The sequence below is a fragment of the Pelobates fuscus genome, chromosome 3 (genome assembly GCF_036172605.1).
Source record: "Pelobates fuscus isolate aPelFus1 chromosome 3, aPelFus1.pri, whole genome shotgun sequence".
In the NCBI taxonomy this organism is placed as follows: Eukaryota; Metazoa; Chordata; class Amphibia; order Anura; family Pelobatidae; genus Pelobates; species Pelobates fuscus.
This window is the reverse complement of record NC_086319.1, coordinates 155070384-155088126: the sequence shown is the minus strand read 5'-3', so window position 1 is coordinate 155088126 and position 17743 is coordinate 155070384. Positions and strand designations below refer to the sequence as shown.

General features: G+C 40.1%; 1 protein-coding gene across 1 annotated transcript in view; it reads right to left on the bottom strand.

The window, feature by feature from the left end:
• AGBL3 (AGBL carboxypeptidase 3) overlaps positions 1 to 17743 on the bottom strand; it is a 143510-nt gene that overhangs the window by 91009 nt on the left and 34758 nt on the right. The window contains exons 4-5 of the mRNA XM_063447552.1: positions 7644 to 7829; positions 5691 to 5798 (exon numbers count right to left, since the gene is read on the bottom strand). Of these exons, the coding sequence (XP_063303622.1) occupies positions 5691 to 5798; positions 7644 to 7829 (294 nt within the window). The remainder of the gene's footprint in view (positions 1 to 5690; positions 5799 to 7643; positions 7830 to 17743) is intronic.

Below are 17743 nucleotides of genomic sequence, written 5' to 3'. Positions count from 1 at the left end.
GCCTGTTCAAAGTCACTTTCTTTTATCTCTCCCATTTTTCCTGCTTCCAACATCTGAAATTCACAAACTGACTGTTCACTTGCGGCCTAATATATATCCACCCCTTAACAGGTACCATTGTAATGATATAGTCAATGTTATTCACATCACCTGTCAGTGTTGCGGCTGATCAGTTTATAGTTCCATAACTTGCTATTCATTTATTAATTGACCTTATAAGGAAATATTGAAAAGATAACAAGTTGTAAAGACAATATGGTGTCCCTTATCTTGAAGTATTTCAGATACCATATACAGATAAAAATGAAAGATGACAAAATTAAACATGTAACAAGGAGGGAAGGAGTTAAAAAGAACCACAAAACCATTTACAATAATAAATATTTAGAAAAATTCACATTTCATGGGCTCGCAATTTTTGGATTAGGATTTTACAAATGATTACATTTTACTGATTACTAGTGAAAGTGGAGTAATAGACAGTAAAGTCTAATTTCCTGTCTAATAGATCTCTTTCCTACTTACCAATACAAAATCATTCCACATTATTTGATCTGATTTTGAGTTTGCATCTGTATTCAGAATACAATTTGGTTTGCAACAGGGGCGTACCTAGAGCATTTGGCACCCGGGGCGGGTCCTATTTTTGGCACCCCCCTGCCCCCCCCCCCCCCCAAATTTAAATATAAAAACAACCAATTTTTTTTTTATGTATTTAGCACTACGCAGTGTTTGTGTGTTTGAATGTATGCATGTTTTTGTATGGAGTATATGCGAGTGAATGTAGCGGTGTGTTTGTATGTAGTGTTGGCGTTTGAATGCAAGCATGCATTTGTGTGTTGTGTGGTATTTGAATGCAGTGGTATGGTTATATATAATGGTGGGGTGTGTATGTAGTGTTGACGTTGAAATTCATGAGTGTATTTGTGTGTAGTGTTGGCGAGATTGTTAGATGTCTGCACATATACACATACACGGACATACACACATGCAGATACATATACACAAAACACAGTCACACACAGATACACATTGACACACATGCAGACATCGTGGCGACTCTAGGAACAATATATATGGGGGGGGCACATAAGATACCACAGTCAAAACAGGAGGGGGAGCAGTAAAACTTCTCACTAGGGGATGGGGTAATATGCTGCCATTGGCTGTCTGATGCCAGCATGCTGTGTTCTGCATGCTGGCATCTGACTACACATTTGCATATTATTCACATTAGCCACCCAGATTTCTTGTTGTGGGCTGGCTGACACCTCTTAATTGCAATCTTTGTTTAGCAGATAACTCCTCTATTTGCTATCCTTTGTGGGATTGCCATATTTAAGGACACCAATTAAAGGAACTATCTGCTAAACAGCACCCTCATTTGGTATCTTTAAATATGGAAATCTCACATACGGGCACCAATTCAGGGAATGATCTACTAAACAGATAAAGGATAAAAAAATGCCCTTTTCTTATTTTCAGTTGTTTAGCAGATAAATCCCTTATTTGTTATCCTTATGTGGGATTGCAATATTTAAGGACAGGAAATAAGGGAGCTATCTACTAAACACATACGCAGAGATACACACAATCACACATAATCACAGATTTACACAAACACAATCACTGACCCACAATCACATACACACACACAAATATTACATACATACACACATTTAATCATTAAGAGGTCCACCCTGCCTCCCTACCTTGCTCTAGAAGGGCTGGAGTGGATCCTCAGTCCCTGGTGGTCAGTGGTTGCTGCTGGGATCTCTGTGCTCTTTCTGCACAGGTCCATCGCACGCCCTGTAATGATGCCGAGGCCGCGATGACATCATATCCTGGCTGCCGGCTCACTGCAGGGCGAAGACCGTCAGACACAGTCACTCACACACAGTTACAGGCACAGTCAAACATGCAGGCAATCACACAGGCAGACAGTCACACATACACACACAGATTCACAGACAGTCACACCCACAATCACAGGCAGACAGTCACACATACACACAACACAGTCACAGGCAGTCACTCACACACACACACAGTCACAGACAGTCACTCACACACACACGCACACACACAGTCACAGACAGTCACTCTCACACACACGCACACACACACACACACAATCACAGGCAGACAGTCACACACAGTCACACAGACAATCACAGTCAGACAGTCACACACACAGTGGCACACACACACACACAGTCACAGACAGTCACACACACAATCAGAGGCAGACAGTCACACATACACACAACATAATCACAGACAGTCACACACACACAATCAAAGACGGTCACAATTAGGGATCGACCGATATTGATTTTTTAGAGCCGATACCGATAAGCTGTGAACTTTCATGCCGATAGCCGATAACTTGCCGATATTCTGTACATTTACCATTTTGAAAAAATAAACTCTTTCTAACGGTAAATGCACAAAATATACATGCCACATGTAGTGGATGAAGTGTATTTAGACAGGGGAGCTGTGTGTGTAGTGGATGCAGTGTGTATTTGTGTAGTGTGTATATATAGTGTATGCAGAGTGTATAGTGAATGCAGTGAGTGTTTGTGTAGTGTGTATATATATATATAGTGAATGCAGAGTGTGTATAGTGAATGCAGAGTGTGTATAGTGAATGCAGAGTGTGTGTATAGTGAATGCAGAGTGTGTGTTTGTGTAGTGTGTGTATAGTGAATGCAGAGTGTGTGTTTGTGTAGTGTGTGTATAGTGAATGCAGAGTGTGTGTTTGTGTAGTGTGTGTATAGTGAATGCAGAGTGTGTGTTTGTGTAGTGTGTGTATAGTGAATGCAGAGTGTGTGTTTGTGTAGTGTGTATGTATGTAATGCAGTGTGTGTGTATGTATGTAATGCAGTTTGTGTGTGTGTAGTTTGTGTATGTAATGCAGTGTGTGTGTGTAGTTTGTGTATGTAATGCAGTGTGTGTGTGTAGTTTGTGTATGTAATGCAGTGTGTGTGTTTGTGTAGTGTGTATGTATGTAATGCAGTTTGTGTGTGTTTGTGTAGTGTGTATGTATGCAATGCAGTGTGTATGTATGTAATGCAGTGTGTGTGTTTGTGTAGTGTGTATGTATGTAATGCAGTGTGTGTGTGTTTGTGTAGTGTGTATGTATGTTATGCAGTGTGTGTGTGTTTGTGTAGTGTGTATGTATGTAATGCAGTGTGTGTGTGTGTTTGTGTAGTGTGTATGTATGTCATGCAGTGAGTGTGTGTGTGTGTGTGTTTGTGTAGTGATGTAACTTGTGTAAAATGGAGGGGGGGATTTTTTATGTTTATTATAATTTTTTTTATATTTAAATTGTATTGTTTTTGTTTCTTTTAGTCCCCCCCCCACCCCCCCACCTGCTTATTACCAGGGAGGGGGGGATATAGTATTCCCTGGTGGTCCGGTGGCTTGTTAAGTACTGTGGGGCGGCTGGCAGCAAGCGCTAACTTACCCTCCCAGCAGCTCCTCCAGCTCCCCAGTGTAAATCTCGCGTCCCTTAGTGCCGCGCGGAGCGTTGCCATGGTAACCCGTGGCAACGCTCTGCAGCCGCGGGTCTCGCGAGATTTAGACATGGAGCTGCAGGAGCTGCTGGGAGGGTAAGTCAGCGCTTGCTGCCGGCCCCCCCAGGATCGCCGGGCTTGTAATGAGCCTGGCGGTCCTAGGAGGTATTATCGGCAATATCGGTAGCTATATTGGCCGATACCGATATTTCCGAAAATAACGAATATCGGCCGATTATATCGGTAAAACCGATAATCGGTCGATCCCTAGTCACAATCACAGTTACACACTCACAATCACAATTACACACTCACACACAGTCAAAGACAGTCACAATCACAGTTACACACAGCACACACAGTCAAAGACAGTCACAATCACAGTTACACACAGCACACACAGTCAAAGACAGTCACAATCACAGTTACACAGAGCACACACAGTCAAAGACAGTCACAATCACAGTTACACAGAGCACACACAGTCAAAGACAGTCACAATCACAGTTACACACTCACACACAGTCAAAGACAGTCACAATCACAGTTACACACAGCACACACAGTCAAAGACAGTCACAATCACAGTTACACACAGCACACACAGTCAAAGACAGTCACAATCACAGTTACACACTCACACACAGTCAGACAGTCACAATCACAGTTACACACAGCACACACAGTCAGACAGTCACAATCACAGTTACACACAGCACACACAGTCAAAGACAGTCACAATCACAGTTACACACTCACACACAGTCAGACAGTCACAATCACAGTTACACACAGCACACACAGTCAGACAGTCACAATCACAGTTACACACAGCACACACAGTCAGACAGTCACAATCACAGTTACACACAGCACACACAGTCAGACAGTCACAATCACAGTTACACACAGCACACACAGTCAGACAGTCACAATCACAGTTACACACAGCACACACAGTCAGACAGTCACAATCACAGTTACACACAGCACACACAGTCAGACAGTCACAATCACAGTTACACACAGCACACACAGTCAGACAGTCACAATCACAGTTACACACAGCACACACAGTCAGACAGTCACAATCACAGTTACACACTCACACACAGTCAGACAGTCACAATCACAGTTACACACTCACACACAGTCAAAGACAGTCACAATCACAGTTACACACAGCACACACAGTCAGACAGTCACAATCACAGTTACACACAGCACACACAGTCAGACAGTCACAATCACAGTTACACACAGCACACACAGTCAGACAGTCACAATCACAGTTACACACAGCACACACAGTCAGACAGTCACAATCACAGTTACACACAGCACACACAGTCAGACAGTCACAATCACAGTTACACACAGCACACACAGTCAGACAGTCACAATCACAGTTACACACTCACACACAGTCAGACAGTCACAATCACAGTTACACACAGCACACACAGTCAGACAGTCACAATCACAGTTACACACTCACACACAGTCAGACAGTCACAATCACAGTTACACACAGCACACACAGTCACAATCACAGTTACACACAGCATACACTCTCTCACTTACAGTAAGATTGGGCTGGAGTAGGAGTGGATTCAGTCCCTCCTGTGCTGTAGTTGGGGAAGCAGGGACCCCTTCCTGCTTCCCCTCTCTCTGTGTGCAGCAGTATGAGGCTGCATTTAGCTCCGCCCCCGCATCCGGCTTGGCTCCGCCCCCACGGCCGTTTTAGCTCCGCCCCCAAATCTCCGTGCAGGTTTCCTGCTTCCAGCCCCTGCTTGTGAGCTGTGTTGGCTGCCCGGCGCCCCTGCTGCTACGGCACCCGGTGCAGCCACACAGCTCACAGAATAGCAAGCCTGGCCAGCCCTGGTGGCACCCCCCTGCCTGATGGCACCCGGGGCGGACCGCCCCCCCCGCCCCCCCCTTAGTACGCCACTGGTTTGCAATTACCTTAAACACCGTTCCAACATGAGTCCCACATGCTAGAATGCAATGACTCCCTTAGTGTGTAACACCTCATACAAGAATGTCATAACATTGGTTATTACTTGTACTCTACCAAAAAGCATAGTTTAATAAACTTTAGGAGATTTTACTAAGAGAAAAGAAAATACTTAGGGGAAGGTGCTTTGACCCCTATGAAGTGGTACCCACCTTCCCTTGACTGATAGATGACTTTGGCAGTTGAGGGATCCACATTTAGCTGTTCTTTCTCTAGGCCAGTTGCTTTGTACATTGGCTCCGGAGTGGATGGACTCCACTCTAACAAAATAAAATGTAAAAAAATAATAAGTTCAACCACCAAGACGAATAAAATTATTTAGAACCATAGAATAAAGCAAACATTTAGATGTTTCTACTACAAATTAACGACAAGTACAAGTTTCTTTTATGCACATTTTTATTGATTTTGAATCCCCTTTTTTGTAATCTATATCTTTTTTTTTCATGATAAATGCAAAATATAGAATATAACCAAGCTGCCAACCTGGTCTACTCGAGATTTTGCACTTTTCGGCTGATGTGTTATTAGCTGCTTAATTTCAATTTGAAATTATTATAACTCTCATTACAATATGGTTTCAACCCATATTCAATCTAAATCATTAGTTCACATTTTAATCTTAATTCTAAGTTGTATTGCGTTTACAATTGAGATATATAATTTAGACTAAATGTGATGGATTGGAAATTAGAGAGGACATTTTTCTAATTTTAGCTACTTTGGAGTAGAATTTATTTCTCAGTTGTAACTTGTATTAAAACTGCAAAAATACCTTGGGTCAAGTTAACTAACTCAAACAACAATGCTAATCCTAATATAGATAGCCATGGATTCAAATGAAACATCTATATATTCAAACTCTCTTAATGGGAATGAGTATGCATTAAAAATATGCACGTAAAGTATAAAACAGGTAGATCAGAGCAGTGGTAAATTGGTCAGTCCCCACATGCATTAAAAGCATCATGGGAGTTGTAGTTTTGCAACAGCTGGGGATCTATCTTTTGGGCATCTCTAAGGCAGAGACTAAAACAGAATTTTAGGATTTTTTAAAAAAAATATTTACTCTTGTGTAAACCCTGAGATGCAATCCTCTCCTCCTGTTTTCATATTTAGGTTTGTAATAACTCTTGCAAGTCATTTTGGATTCTGTTGCTGTAGCAGATAACATTTCTTCTGCCAGAAAGACACATATATACTGCACTTTAAATGATTTCTGACATATCCCGAGAGCCTCAGCTCATACCCTGTAGTTTTCGATCATCTCTTCTATTTCAAAGAAAGAAACTAATTACTGAAAGTTTTTTTTATGTGGTATCTAGCAGAAATCTTTAATACAATTACAAGTTTGTACATCTGACTTGGTCCTTTCGGAAAATAAGTTGGCTTCACTTTGAGTATTTAATTAAAAAATATATCATCTTGTACTGTATGCTTACATAGTATTATATCTACATATATGACACACACACACGTAAGTTATATGTGTGTTTGTGTGTGTATTATTTCTAGTTAAGTATAGTAAATTCATAGCGCTTTATTCCTTTCAGGCTCTTCACAGTAAACACTGTGTTTTCAGAGAAAAGACACATTACAGCCTAGGGATACCTCCACTGGCTACTCCTCAGATGGATACTAGAGGTGCTTGCTCTGTGTCTCCACCCTCTGCTCAATGCATTTCTATGAGGACATGCTGATTGGCCAGGGCTGTGTTTGGCTTGAGCTGGCTCTGCCCCTGGTCTGCCTCTTTGACAGTTTCAGCCAATCCAATGTGAAAGAATTGTGATTGGCTCATAGAATCACTTGTGATGATGTCAGCAAAGCATGCAGATTAAGGCAGAGCCAGCAGCAGCAGCAGCAGACTTAACTAAAAGAATGATCTTACTATATTATGGAAAATGGAGGGCCAGGAGGGCTAGATGGCGATTTTAACACCATAGGGTCAGGAATAAATGTTTGTGTTTCTGATCCTATAGTGTTCCTTTAAGTTAGAACATATTTGCTGTTATTATATATTATCTATTTTAAAAGTACATTCCAGTTATACTCTGACATTAGGAATAAATAAATAAATACTATTAATATTGATAAAGTCAACTGACCAATGTGATGAATTTTTTCCTTGAGCACTTCACACTCTAACGGCCATCTTGCCATATGGAGGAAGCTGCTAGATGACACTCCATATAGATCCCGGGGTTCTCTTAGTCGGGCAACTTTTTTACCAGACTGGTCTTCATACACTATTTGCGTGGTCCTATTATAGAATGAATTACATGCAGATTCTGCTGATGGGGAAAAAGAAGCACAGTTAAAACCTCCACTACCAGACAGTAACGAAACAAAAAAACATAGACATATATCTAACAGAGTTTTAAATAATACTGTAATGCAAAATCGGTAAGGTATATGAGCATATACCTTACATATACTATTCTGTTAATTGTATAACAAAAATACTTATTTATGATATATGTAATCTGAAAGATTTGTTGCACCCAAATCAATTAATTAATGAGTTGCTATACACAGAACAGGTCAGGTCATCTGCCTATGAAATAGAAGTTTTAAATATATGTGGATATGTTAAAAATGCAAATTGTGTTGTTAGCATTTCAACCTTTAGATTATAAGCTTACGGGTAGGGTCCTCTACCTGTTGTATCGGTCTGTTCTTATTGTGTTTGTCTTTTTTCCAATTGTACAGCGCTGCCGAACATGTTGGCGCCTTATAAATGCCAGTAATAAATAAATAAATAAACAAACTATATTATGACCTTGTTGCAGTCACAATACTTAATGACCCTAGTTTTTCCTACCTGATTAACTGCCCACTATAAAATAGACACTTTCCATTACTTAGAAAATATACATCTGGACATCTATATTTACCCTTCTGTAACCCAGGAACCATAAACTACTGTTTATGTTCTGTATCTACAGTACAATATTATTCGATTCAATCTACATTACAATATTATACAATATTATTCACCAGCTCATAAGACTCTTAAGACCCCAGACCCATTAATGTGTCACTTTGTGGTATGTCTTTTGTATTTGCGTCAAGAAAATAGCATACCAGGTCACTCTTGATACAAGGGGAAACAAACCTAGTGCTGTCACCAGGTATACAATATCATCTAAGCCACTGCTGATATCATGAATTAGAGATACTGTCTACATTCTGCCTAGTGCTTGTAATTAAAAGAAATGAATTATTTAAAAGGTGTAGAAACTCATCCTCAGTCAAATTAGATGTTTTTTGCATTAAGAGAGATCTGATCATGTGAATTGCTTATGACATGATTAATAAACAAAATATCTTGTTTAATAAGTGGGGTGTACATAATTATATCTAATAGGAAGCAGGCATATATTTTAGCGCATAGTGAGAAATAAAATATTGTGATTTATTAACTAAGCTCTGAATATGGCCAATTTAGTTTGTCTGAATTAATTTCGGTTTGATAAAATTCAATTGGGGTTCACTGTATTCTTTTGTGACCAAATTGAAACTGCACTGAATAGGAAGGGTCACAGCTATTTTTAAGGGATCTCATGACAGCAATACGATTAGTTTGGAAATAGCATGTACCCTACATCAGTTAAATGCTAAATGGATATCAGTTAAAGTAAGCTTTGTCCCTGCTGGTGTTTGTGAATAAGATCAGATGTCATAGACCAGAAGGAGAGGTTGCAGAGTGGTGTAGTCTCTCCCTGGTATGGGAATGATTTACCTGAAACTGCAGTCAGCTATGCTGTTTCAGGATCTTGGAAGGCAACATTATCTGTACAACATTAAAGGGACACTATAGTCACCAGAACAACTACAGCTTATTGAATTTGTTCTGGTAAGTAGAATCATTGCCTTCAGGCTTTTTGCTGTGGACACTGTTTTTTTTCAGAGAAAATGCAGTGTTTACATTACAGCCTAGTGATAACTTCACTGGCCACTCTTTAGATGGCTGTTAGAGATCCTTCCTGGGTCATGGCTGCCTAAAATGCATCCAAACATTCAGTGTCTCCTCCCTCTGCATGCAGACACTGAACTTTCCTCATAGAGATTAATTGATTCAATTCATCTCTATGAGGAGATGCTGATTGGCCAGGGCTGTGTTTGAGTTGTGCTGGCTCTGCCCCTGATCTGCCTCTTTGTGAGTCTCAGCCAATCCTATGGGGAAGTATTGTGAATGGATCAGGCTAACACTTCTGCTGATGTCAGCAGGCAGTGGGTAGGTCTAAAGGAAACAGGGACATGTAAGCAGCTGCAGACTTGAATACAAGTACGATTTTACTATATTTAGGGAGGCATGAGGGCACCAGGGGTGCTACATGGTGGTTTTAACCCTATAGGGTCAGGAATACATGATTGTGTTCCTGATCCTATATTGCTCCTTTAAAGTGAACCTGTTCACATAAGTCTATATTATTATTGAGAAAATTATAAATTTAGTAGCTTTGAGAGCTATTATAACATTACTTATCTGCAGTGACACAATGCAGGACCATTGTCCATGCTGACACCAACATGCTGCATTCATTGCTAGCATGTCTGTGTCAATACATCCTGTACTCTCCTAGCAAGCATAAGAAATGCCTACCTGGGGGAGTAAGAGTGTGACAGTAAGCAAGAGACTGCCTTGGAGATTGTTTTCTTGCTTCTATTTTACGGTTTTCGATGACACAGAGGGTGGCAACATTTTAAAGGGCTTTATATTAAAATATATACATTTGCCAACATTTCTACCTGAAAACTTTAAACCTAATGAACCTACTTAGTGTGTACCGTGAAAGGGACACTTTAAAAAACAGAGTTCAATTTTACCATTTTGCTTCCCTCTAAAGTAATAATCTAGGCAACAAAACAACTTTATCTTAATGAAGCAATTTTGCTGTATACATCATGCTCCTGCTCAATTCTCATCTATTTAGGAGTTAAATCAATTTTGTTTCTATTTATGAAACACCTCTGCTGGCTCTGAATCACACAGCCAAAATCTAATTTTATTGCACAGTGTTTTCACTTTATACGTTCTTATCTGCTGCTCTGTTAATTGAACTTTAATCACACACAGCAGACTGCTGCAGACTCTAGCAGTCAATTAACAGAGAAGAAGATATGAAATTCTAAATAAAACACACTGCACAATAAAGGAAGTTTAAAAATGTGATCTCTCTTCACATGAAGTCTTTAGGAGGGTTGTGTAAGTCACGGTCAGGAGAGGTGTGACTAGGGCTGCATGAACAAAGTGATTTCACTCCTAGATGGCAGAGAATTGAGCAGTGAGACTGCAGGGACATAATGTATATATCAAAACCTCTTCATTAAACTAAATTTGTTTTGGTGTTTAAAGTGTCCCTTTAACTAAGTCCCTTGATGTCTGAATACTTTCTATAATACAGAACATGTTCTTATTATTGTTTTATGAAGTACTCTTGTTATGGATCAGTTTATTCTTTTGTTTTTGCAAGTGAAGCGTTTGGTGTCATCCCAATTTAGAATTAAATTGGTAAGCACAAATTATATATTTTTTCATCATACTCCCTTTTAATATTCTTTCGAATAATTTGCTAATCATTGTTTACATAAGAAGCTAAATTAGAGCATTACTTTATACTGTAGCTAGTAGATAAAAATATTACGCTACAATTGCAATATCCTTGTCTCCTCACTAAATGAAGATCTATGGAGAATTAACACCAGTGATGATGACACTGATTATTATTATTATCGAATGAAATAAAACCAAATAAATTACTTTAGAAAAATATCAGCCATCTGCCCCAGTCTGGATTTTATTGAACCCTGGCTTCTATGGAGAATATTTGCATCTTCCGTGCTCATCTCTTCTCATATACAAGTGATAAATTGAGCCTGACACTGCTCTCTCTCGCTAACTACATACTATGTCTCACAGCAGTTGGTTTATTATTATTATTATTATTGGCATTTATATAGCGCCAACAGATTCCGTAGCGCTTTACAATATTATAACAGGGGGAGACTTAACAATAAATAAGACAATTACAAAAAACTTACAGGAACGAAAGGTTGAAGAGGACCCTGCTCAAACGAGCTTACAGTCTATAGGAGCCGGGGTAAAAAACACAAAAGGACAGGAGACAGCAATCAAATAAGGTGGGAGTGAAGCAGAACTGGAGGAGAGAGTAGAGTGCTGCCCTTTAGAAGAGAACAAGGGACAGGTATGGGAAGTAGAGGTTACTATGGGATGCCATAAACTTTATTGAAGAGAAAGATTTTAAGGCACTTCTTAAAGGAACACTATAGTCACCTAAATTACTTCAGCTAAATAAAGCAGTTTTAGTGTATAGATCATTCCCCTGCAATTTCACTGCTCAATTCACTGTCATTTAGGAGTTAAATCACTTTGTTTCTGTTTATGCAGCCCTAGCCACACCTCCCCTGGCTATGATTGACAGGAAAAAAAAAACTGGTTTCACTTTCAAACAGATGTAATTTACCTTAAATAATTGTTTCTCAATCTCTAAATTAAACTTTAATCACATACAGGAGGCTCTTGCAGGGTCTAGCAAGCTATTAAGATAGCAGGGGATAAGAAAATCTTAATTAAACAGAACTTGAAATAAAGAAAGCCTAAATAGGGCTCTCTTTACAGGAAGTGTTTATGGAAGGCTGTGCAAGTCACATGCAGGGAGGTGTGACTAGGGTTCATAAACAAAGGGATTTAACTCCTAAATGGCAGAGGATTGAGCAGTGAGGCTGCAGGGGCATGTTCTATACACCAAAACTGCTTCATTAAGCTAAAGTTGTTCAGGTGACTATAGTGTCCCTTTAAAAGATGGAAGATTAGGGGTGAGTCTAAAGGTGGAAGGCAGGCTATTACAAAGGAAGGGAGCTGCCCACGAGAAGTCCTGCAAGTGTGAGTTGGCCGTAAGTGTGCGAACAGCAGGCAGGAGAAGGTCATGGGCAGAGCGTAGAGACCAAGATGGGGCATACCTATGAATCAGGGAATACATATAGGAGGGGCTAGAATTGTTCAATGATTTATAGGTATGGGTTAGTACTTTGAATTGACTGTTTTTAGGTTTAAGCAATGGTCAGCCAGAGACATCTACCACACAGAGGCCAAAGACTAATGTTTGCGTTCTCAACAAGACATGCCTTCAGCACACAAAGCCTGTTCTTGGGACCTTTTTTGAGCAATATTTAACAACCTGGCATTCAACGGGTTAACATATATGGCAAACCAAACCTATGATTAGATACGAATTTCAGATAACAGTATGAAATGACGAATGTTGATGCATATTTATTTTTGCATTAGTAACCAGAGTGCTTGAATTTTTGCGTAATACAAACACTTACAGGAGACTTGTATAAAGGATATTATTCACTCTTGAGTATTACGTTACCAAATGGAGCAGAAGCAAGAAACAGAAGTCAATTGGGCTATTGTTCAAGAAAAGCAAAGCACTGCACATTCGTATTATGTTAAACCTATTTGTATTTGTTCTGAATTGCTATTCGTTCCTCATACACAGACAGCTTCTAATTCAATGTCTAAGCATAAAACAGAGAGGTTTCTAAACTGCAGCACACTGATGGGATGCACAGATAAAACATGTCAAATAAGATTCATATTACGTGGCTGGTGATCATATTTTTAGTTCGTTGTCTGGCTTGTCGTACATGGAGACTGTGAAAGAAGTTAACCTTTTAAAAAATCTCTACATTCACTTTGACAATCTGCCCGTTCACCTTACTAATCTGTTCCTTAACTATCACATTCTGCCCATTCACCATAAAAATAAGCACGTTAAAGTATGTCCATTCACCCCCAATAAGCTGAAGCAGGCTTTCCTCCTGTGTAGATTTAACCATGTACCTGTCGGAATCCTATCAAGGAAAAAATAAGAAAATCCAGGAGATAAAAACAAAACATTTATTTAAGTCCAATAAGTGGAATACAAAGCACACAGGTCACCCACCCTGCACATTGTATTCCACTTATTGGACTGCAAATAATGTTTTACTTCCTCTTTCTCATTAAGAATGAGGAGGGTCTCACATTTATTGTGGATATACTTTTTTCCTTGATAACTATATAGTTAAAGCCCCTTCACCCCTGGCAAATTAAACAAGAAACAAACCAATAATACAATTTGTTCATGTATATATGAATGGTCATTCCTCCTCTGCCTTTTCTATTTTTGTAAGAAACATTCTTATGTCAGCATTCATTTTTACTCTGTACTTTACCTCCCTAACCAATTTCGGAGTTATTCACTATAGTGACAATGCACAATGCAGTGAATTTTAAATTAAAGCCCAAAATAACCAAACTGGGGAACTTTGTTAAGTCAGCTATGCTTTCCATTCAGCTACTCTGGCCTTAATTTTGAAATCCACTTCGAGTTCACCTTATATTTTCACTTTAGTGAATAAACCGGACTGCCTTTCTTTATCTTATTCAGCCACATCCCAATCTATTTCAGTTTCACTTTTAACCAGCACATTCACCTATTGTTTCTAGAGATTCCTGTATCCTCTTTTCCTATCTCAGTATTTAACACACATTTTTGTCATCCTCCTTTTGTTTCTTCATCTATTTGACATAGCCTGTATAGTTGCTATCTTACTCCTCTTTAATCTTGAGCTCTCCCTCTTACATTATAGGTTGCTAGAAAAGTATTCACTGAGAACTTAGTATGTTATTTTTGACAGCTGCAGGAGACGAGTCATGGGGGGTGGGGTGAGGAATGAAAACCCGCTAGCAGTTTAAATTATATGCTTTCCTGAAGAAGTGTTGGTTTTCAAAGATTTTTTGAAGGAGTGGAGACTGGTTGAAAGTCTAACGGAGAAGGGAAGGGACTTACACAGAAAAGGTACAGCCCTGGAGTGTCAGGATTACTAGTTGATCCAGCATGTCACATAGATAAATAGATAAATAATAGGTAACGTATTACTGGGCCTTAACGTACCAAAGAGTCAAGATACTTGCCGAGGTCAGGGGATACAGAAAGAGACACAACGATAAGGGAAAGCCAGAAATCAGGGATACCAGAATACAGGGAAGTCAAAATCAAAGTAAAAAAACAGAAGAAACTTGAATCAGGAACGCGCTCTCGGACAACCACTAGGGAAACCACGACAGGGCACTGAGCGGGATAAGAACTGGGCCTAAATACCCCTCCTCTGGATCTGATAGGCTGTAATCGCCCTTTGACCCCAAAGGCAGTTACCAGGTTTTCATTTGCATAATTGCTGCTCAGCACAAACCCTCCTGTGGATTTGATTGCTGCTCGGCACAACCTTTCCTGTCAGAACAGTAAATGTCATTAATCACAATTTTATATGCGGATGAATACGTGACATGGAGAAGTCTAGACCTGTATTTACACAATCCCTTCTAATTTTGCTGCACTAGTCTTTCCGTCCCTTACCATTTTCCACCAGAAAAATCTCTCTTCCTTATTTTTTCATACCATGTAATCAATTGTTGTGTTGTCCTGAACTTCAACACTCTTCCTCTTTCGTCACTTACTTATTTATAGTCTTTCTACAATTTCTCTATTCATTCCTTCCCGTTCCCCAGCCTTTCCCTTCTCGCATATATTTTTTGTCTTTTTTTTTTATTATCCAGCCCTTCACACTACTCTTCACCCACATCCATGCATACAACACCTTGCAGGTGTTTTGTTAGATTCTCTTCTTTTATAGAATGCAAACCTATATTCATATATTCATGCGCACACTCGTATATTAACAGACCAAGACATTCTTGAGCATTGTAAGATGTCTACACTGGCTTCTTGCCTCTAAATCTCACGTTCGGATCGGCAATTCTGTTATAGAACATGGTTCTGTTATATTTGTAACTAATTTATAGTCCATGTGGATATGGTGTTATCACTGTCAAGCTATTGAAATGCTACACCTACGCTGAACCAAATAAATCACTCTCTCCTTTAACGCAGAGGCAAATGAGCACTACATTACAAACCAGAAAAGACCATTAATCACTCTGTTACAAACAATAAATAAGGGAAGTATATCCATCCATCTCTGGTGCTGTCTCCTGGCTTCGGGTGCACACACTGCGGGTTTCAAATTAATGTGTTGAAAGAAAAATAATAATAAATAAGGTGCATTTCAACCCTCACCCTTTAAGTGCCAGGCTGTGTGCAATCTGATTTACAGATTAACAAATGAGAATGCAGGGTTGCTAGGTCTGCCAAGGGCTCAAGTATTACACACACGCACCCACAGACAAATGCGCCCATACGTGTACAATCACACATGTAACACAATCTGTTTATCTATAAGTCAAATGCAAATAGTACATTATCATTGATTGTAAAAGATACGTAAAATATCTTGTAATAGAACTTAAACATGCAAAGACGTTAGTCATGAGTAGGCCAAATATTATAACCAAAATTTCTAATTTCGAATATGTTTAAATACTTGGTACCAGGGCCGGACTGGGAGAAAAATTCGGCCCGGGCATTTTTTATCACAGCGGCCCACTAAGAAGGGGGCGGGGCAGAGGAGGTGTCACCAATGACAAACACGCCCCCTCTCAAAGTGAGCATGTTGGTTCAATGCTCTTCCAGGGCAGACCATGCGCAGAGCTCTGCTGAAGAGCTCTAGCATGAGAAAAAAGCCCTGTATTTGTTCTGCACAGCGCACGCAAATTTAATAACATGCTTGCACTGTGTTTCCTTGCAATTTGTCTCTGGTGTCTCTATAAATGGATACCAGGAGACAAAAGGGCCAGGAAAGAGTATTGTGCATGTGTTTGGAGCCTGCTTGTGGGATTGCGTGTGTGTAGAGTGAGCTGATTGTGGTGTGGTATTGTGTAATAAGGTTGGTTTTAGTCATGTTGTGTTTGTGGCGTAATGTGATGCATATGTGGCTAGGGGCTGTAGAGAATGTGTGTGTATAGGGGATATAGCAAGTGTGTGCATACAGGCTATAGTGTGTGTGTGTGTATAGGTGATGTAGTGTTTGTAGAAAGTATGTGTTTAGGGGTTTAGTATGTGTTTGCTTACAAGGAATCTAGTGTGTGTATAGGGGATCCAGAGTGTGTGTGTTAAGAGTGTAGTGTGTGTGTGTGTGTGTATGTATATATATATATATATATATATATATATATATATATATATATAGTCTAGTGTGTGTTTGAAGGACCCAGAATGTGTATAGGAGATCTAGTGAGTGTGTATTTATAACGGATTCAGAGTGTATATAGGGATCTAGTGTGTGTATATGATCCAGAGTTGGGTAAGGGATCTAGTGTGTGTCTGGAATGTAATGTGTTTGGGGTGCAGTATGTGTGTGAGGGGTGCTGTGTGCGTATGTATGTATGCATATATATAGAGAGAGAGATATAGATAGATATATTTGGAAGTAGTGTGTATGTAAGGGGTGCAGTATGTGTGTGTGAGAGTGCTGTGTGTGAGGGGTGCGGTGTGTGTGAGGGTGCGGTGTGTGATGTGTGTGAGAGTGCTGTGTGTGATGGGTGTGAGAGTGCTGTGTGTGACAGTGCGGTGTGTGAGAGTGCGGTGTGTGATGTGTGTGAGAGTGCTGTGTGTGATGGGTGTGAGAGTGCTGTGTATGATGTGTGAGAGTGCTGTGTGTGACAGTGCGGTGTGTGAGAGTGCTGTGTATGAGAGTGCGGTGTGTGAGAGTGCTGTGTATGAGAGTGCTGTGTGTGATGGGTGTGAGAGTGCTGTGTATGATGTGTGAGAGTGCTGTGTGCGACAGTGCTGTGTGTGAGTGCTGTGTATGATGTGTGTGAGAGTGCTGAGTGTGATGGGTGTGAGAGTGCTGTGTATGATGTGTGTGAGAGTGCTGAGTGTGATGTGTGTGAGAGTGCTGTGTATGATGTGTGAGAGTGCTGTGTGCGACAGTGCGGTGTGTGAGAGTGCTGTGTATGATGTGTGTGAGAGTGCTGAGTGTGATGGGTGTGACAGGGCTGAGTTTGATGGGTGTGAGTGCTGTGTATGATGTGTGTGAAAGTGCTGTGTATGATGTGTGTGAGAGTGCTGTGTATGATGTGTGTGAGAGTGCTGAGTGTGCTGTGTGTGACAGTGCTGAGTGTGATGGGTGTGAGAATGCTGCTGTGTATAAATGTTAGAATGGATTGTGTGTGTGTGTGTGGGGGGGTAAATAAACAAATAAAATAACTGGCATTATGTCCCCCCCTCCCTTC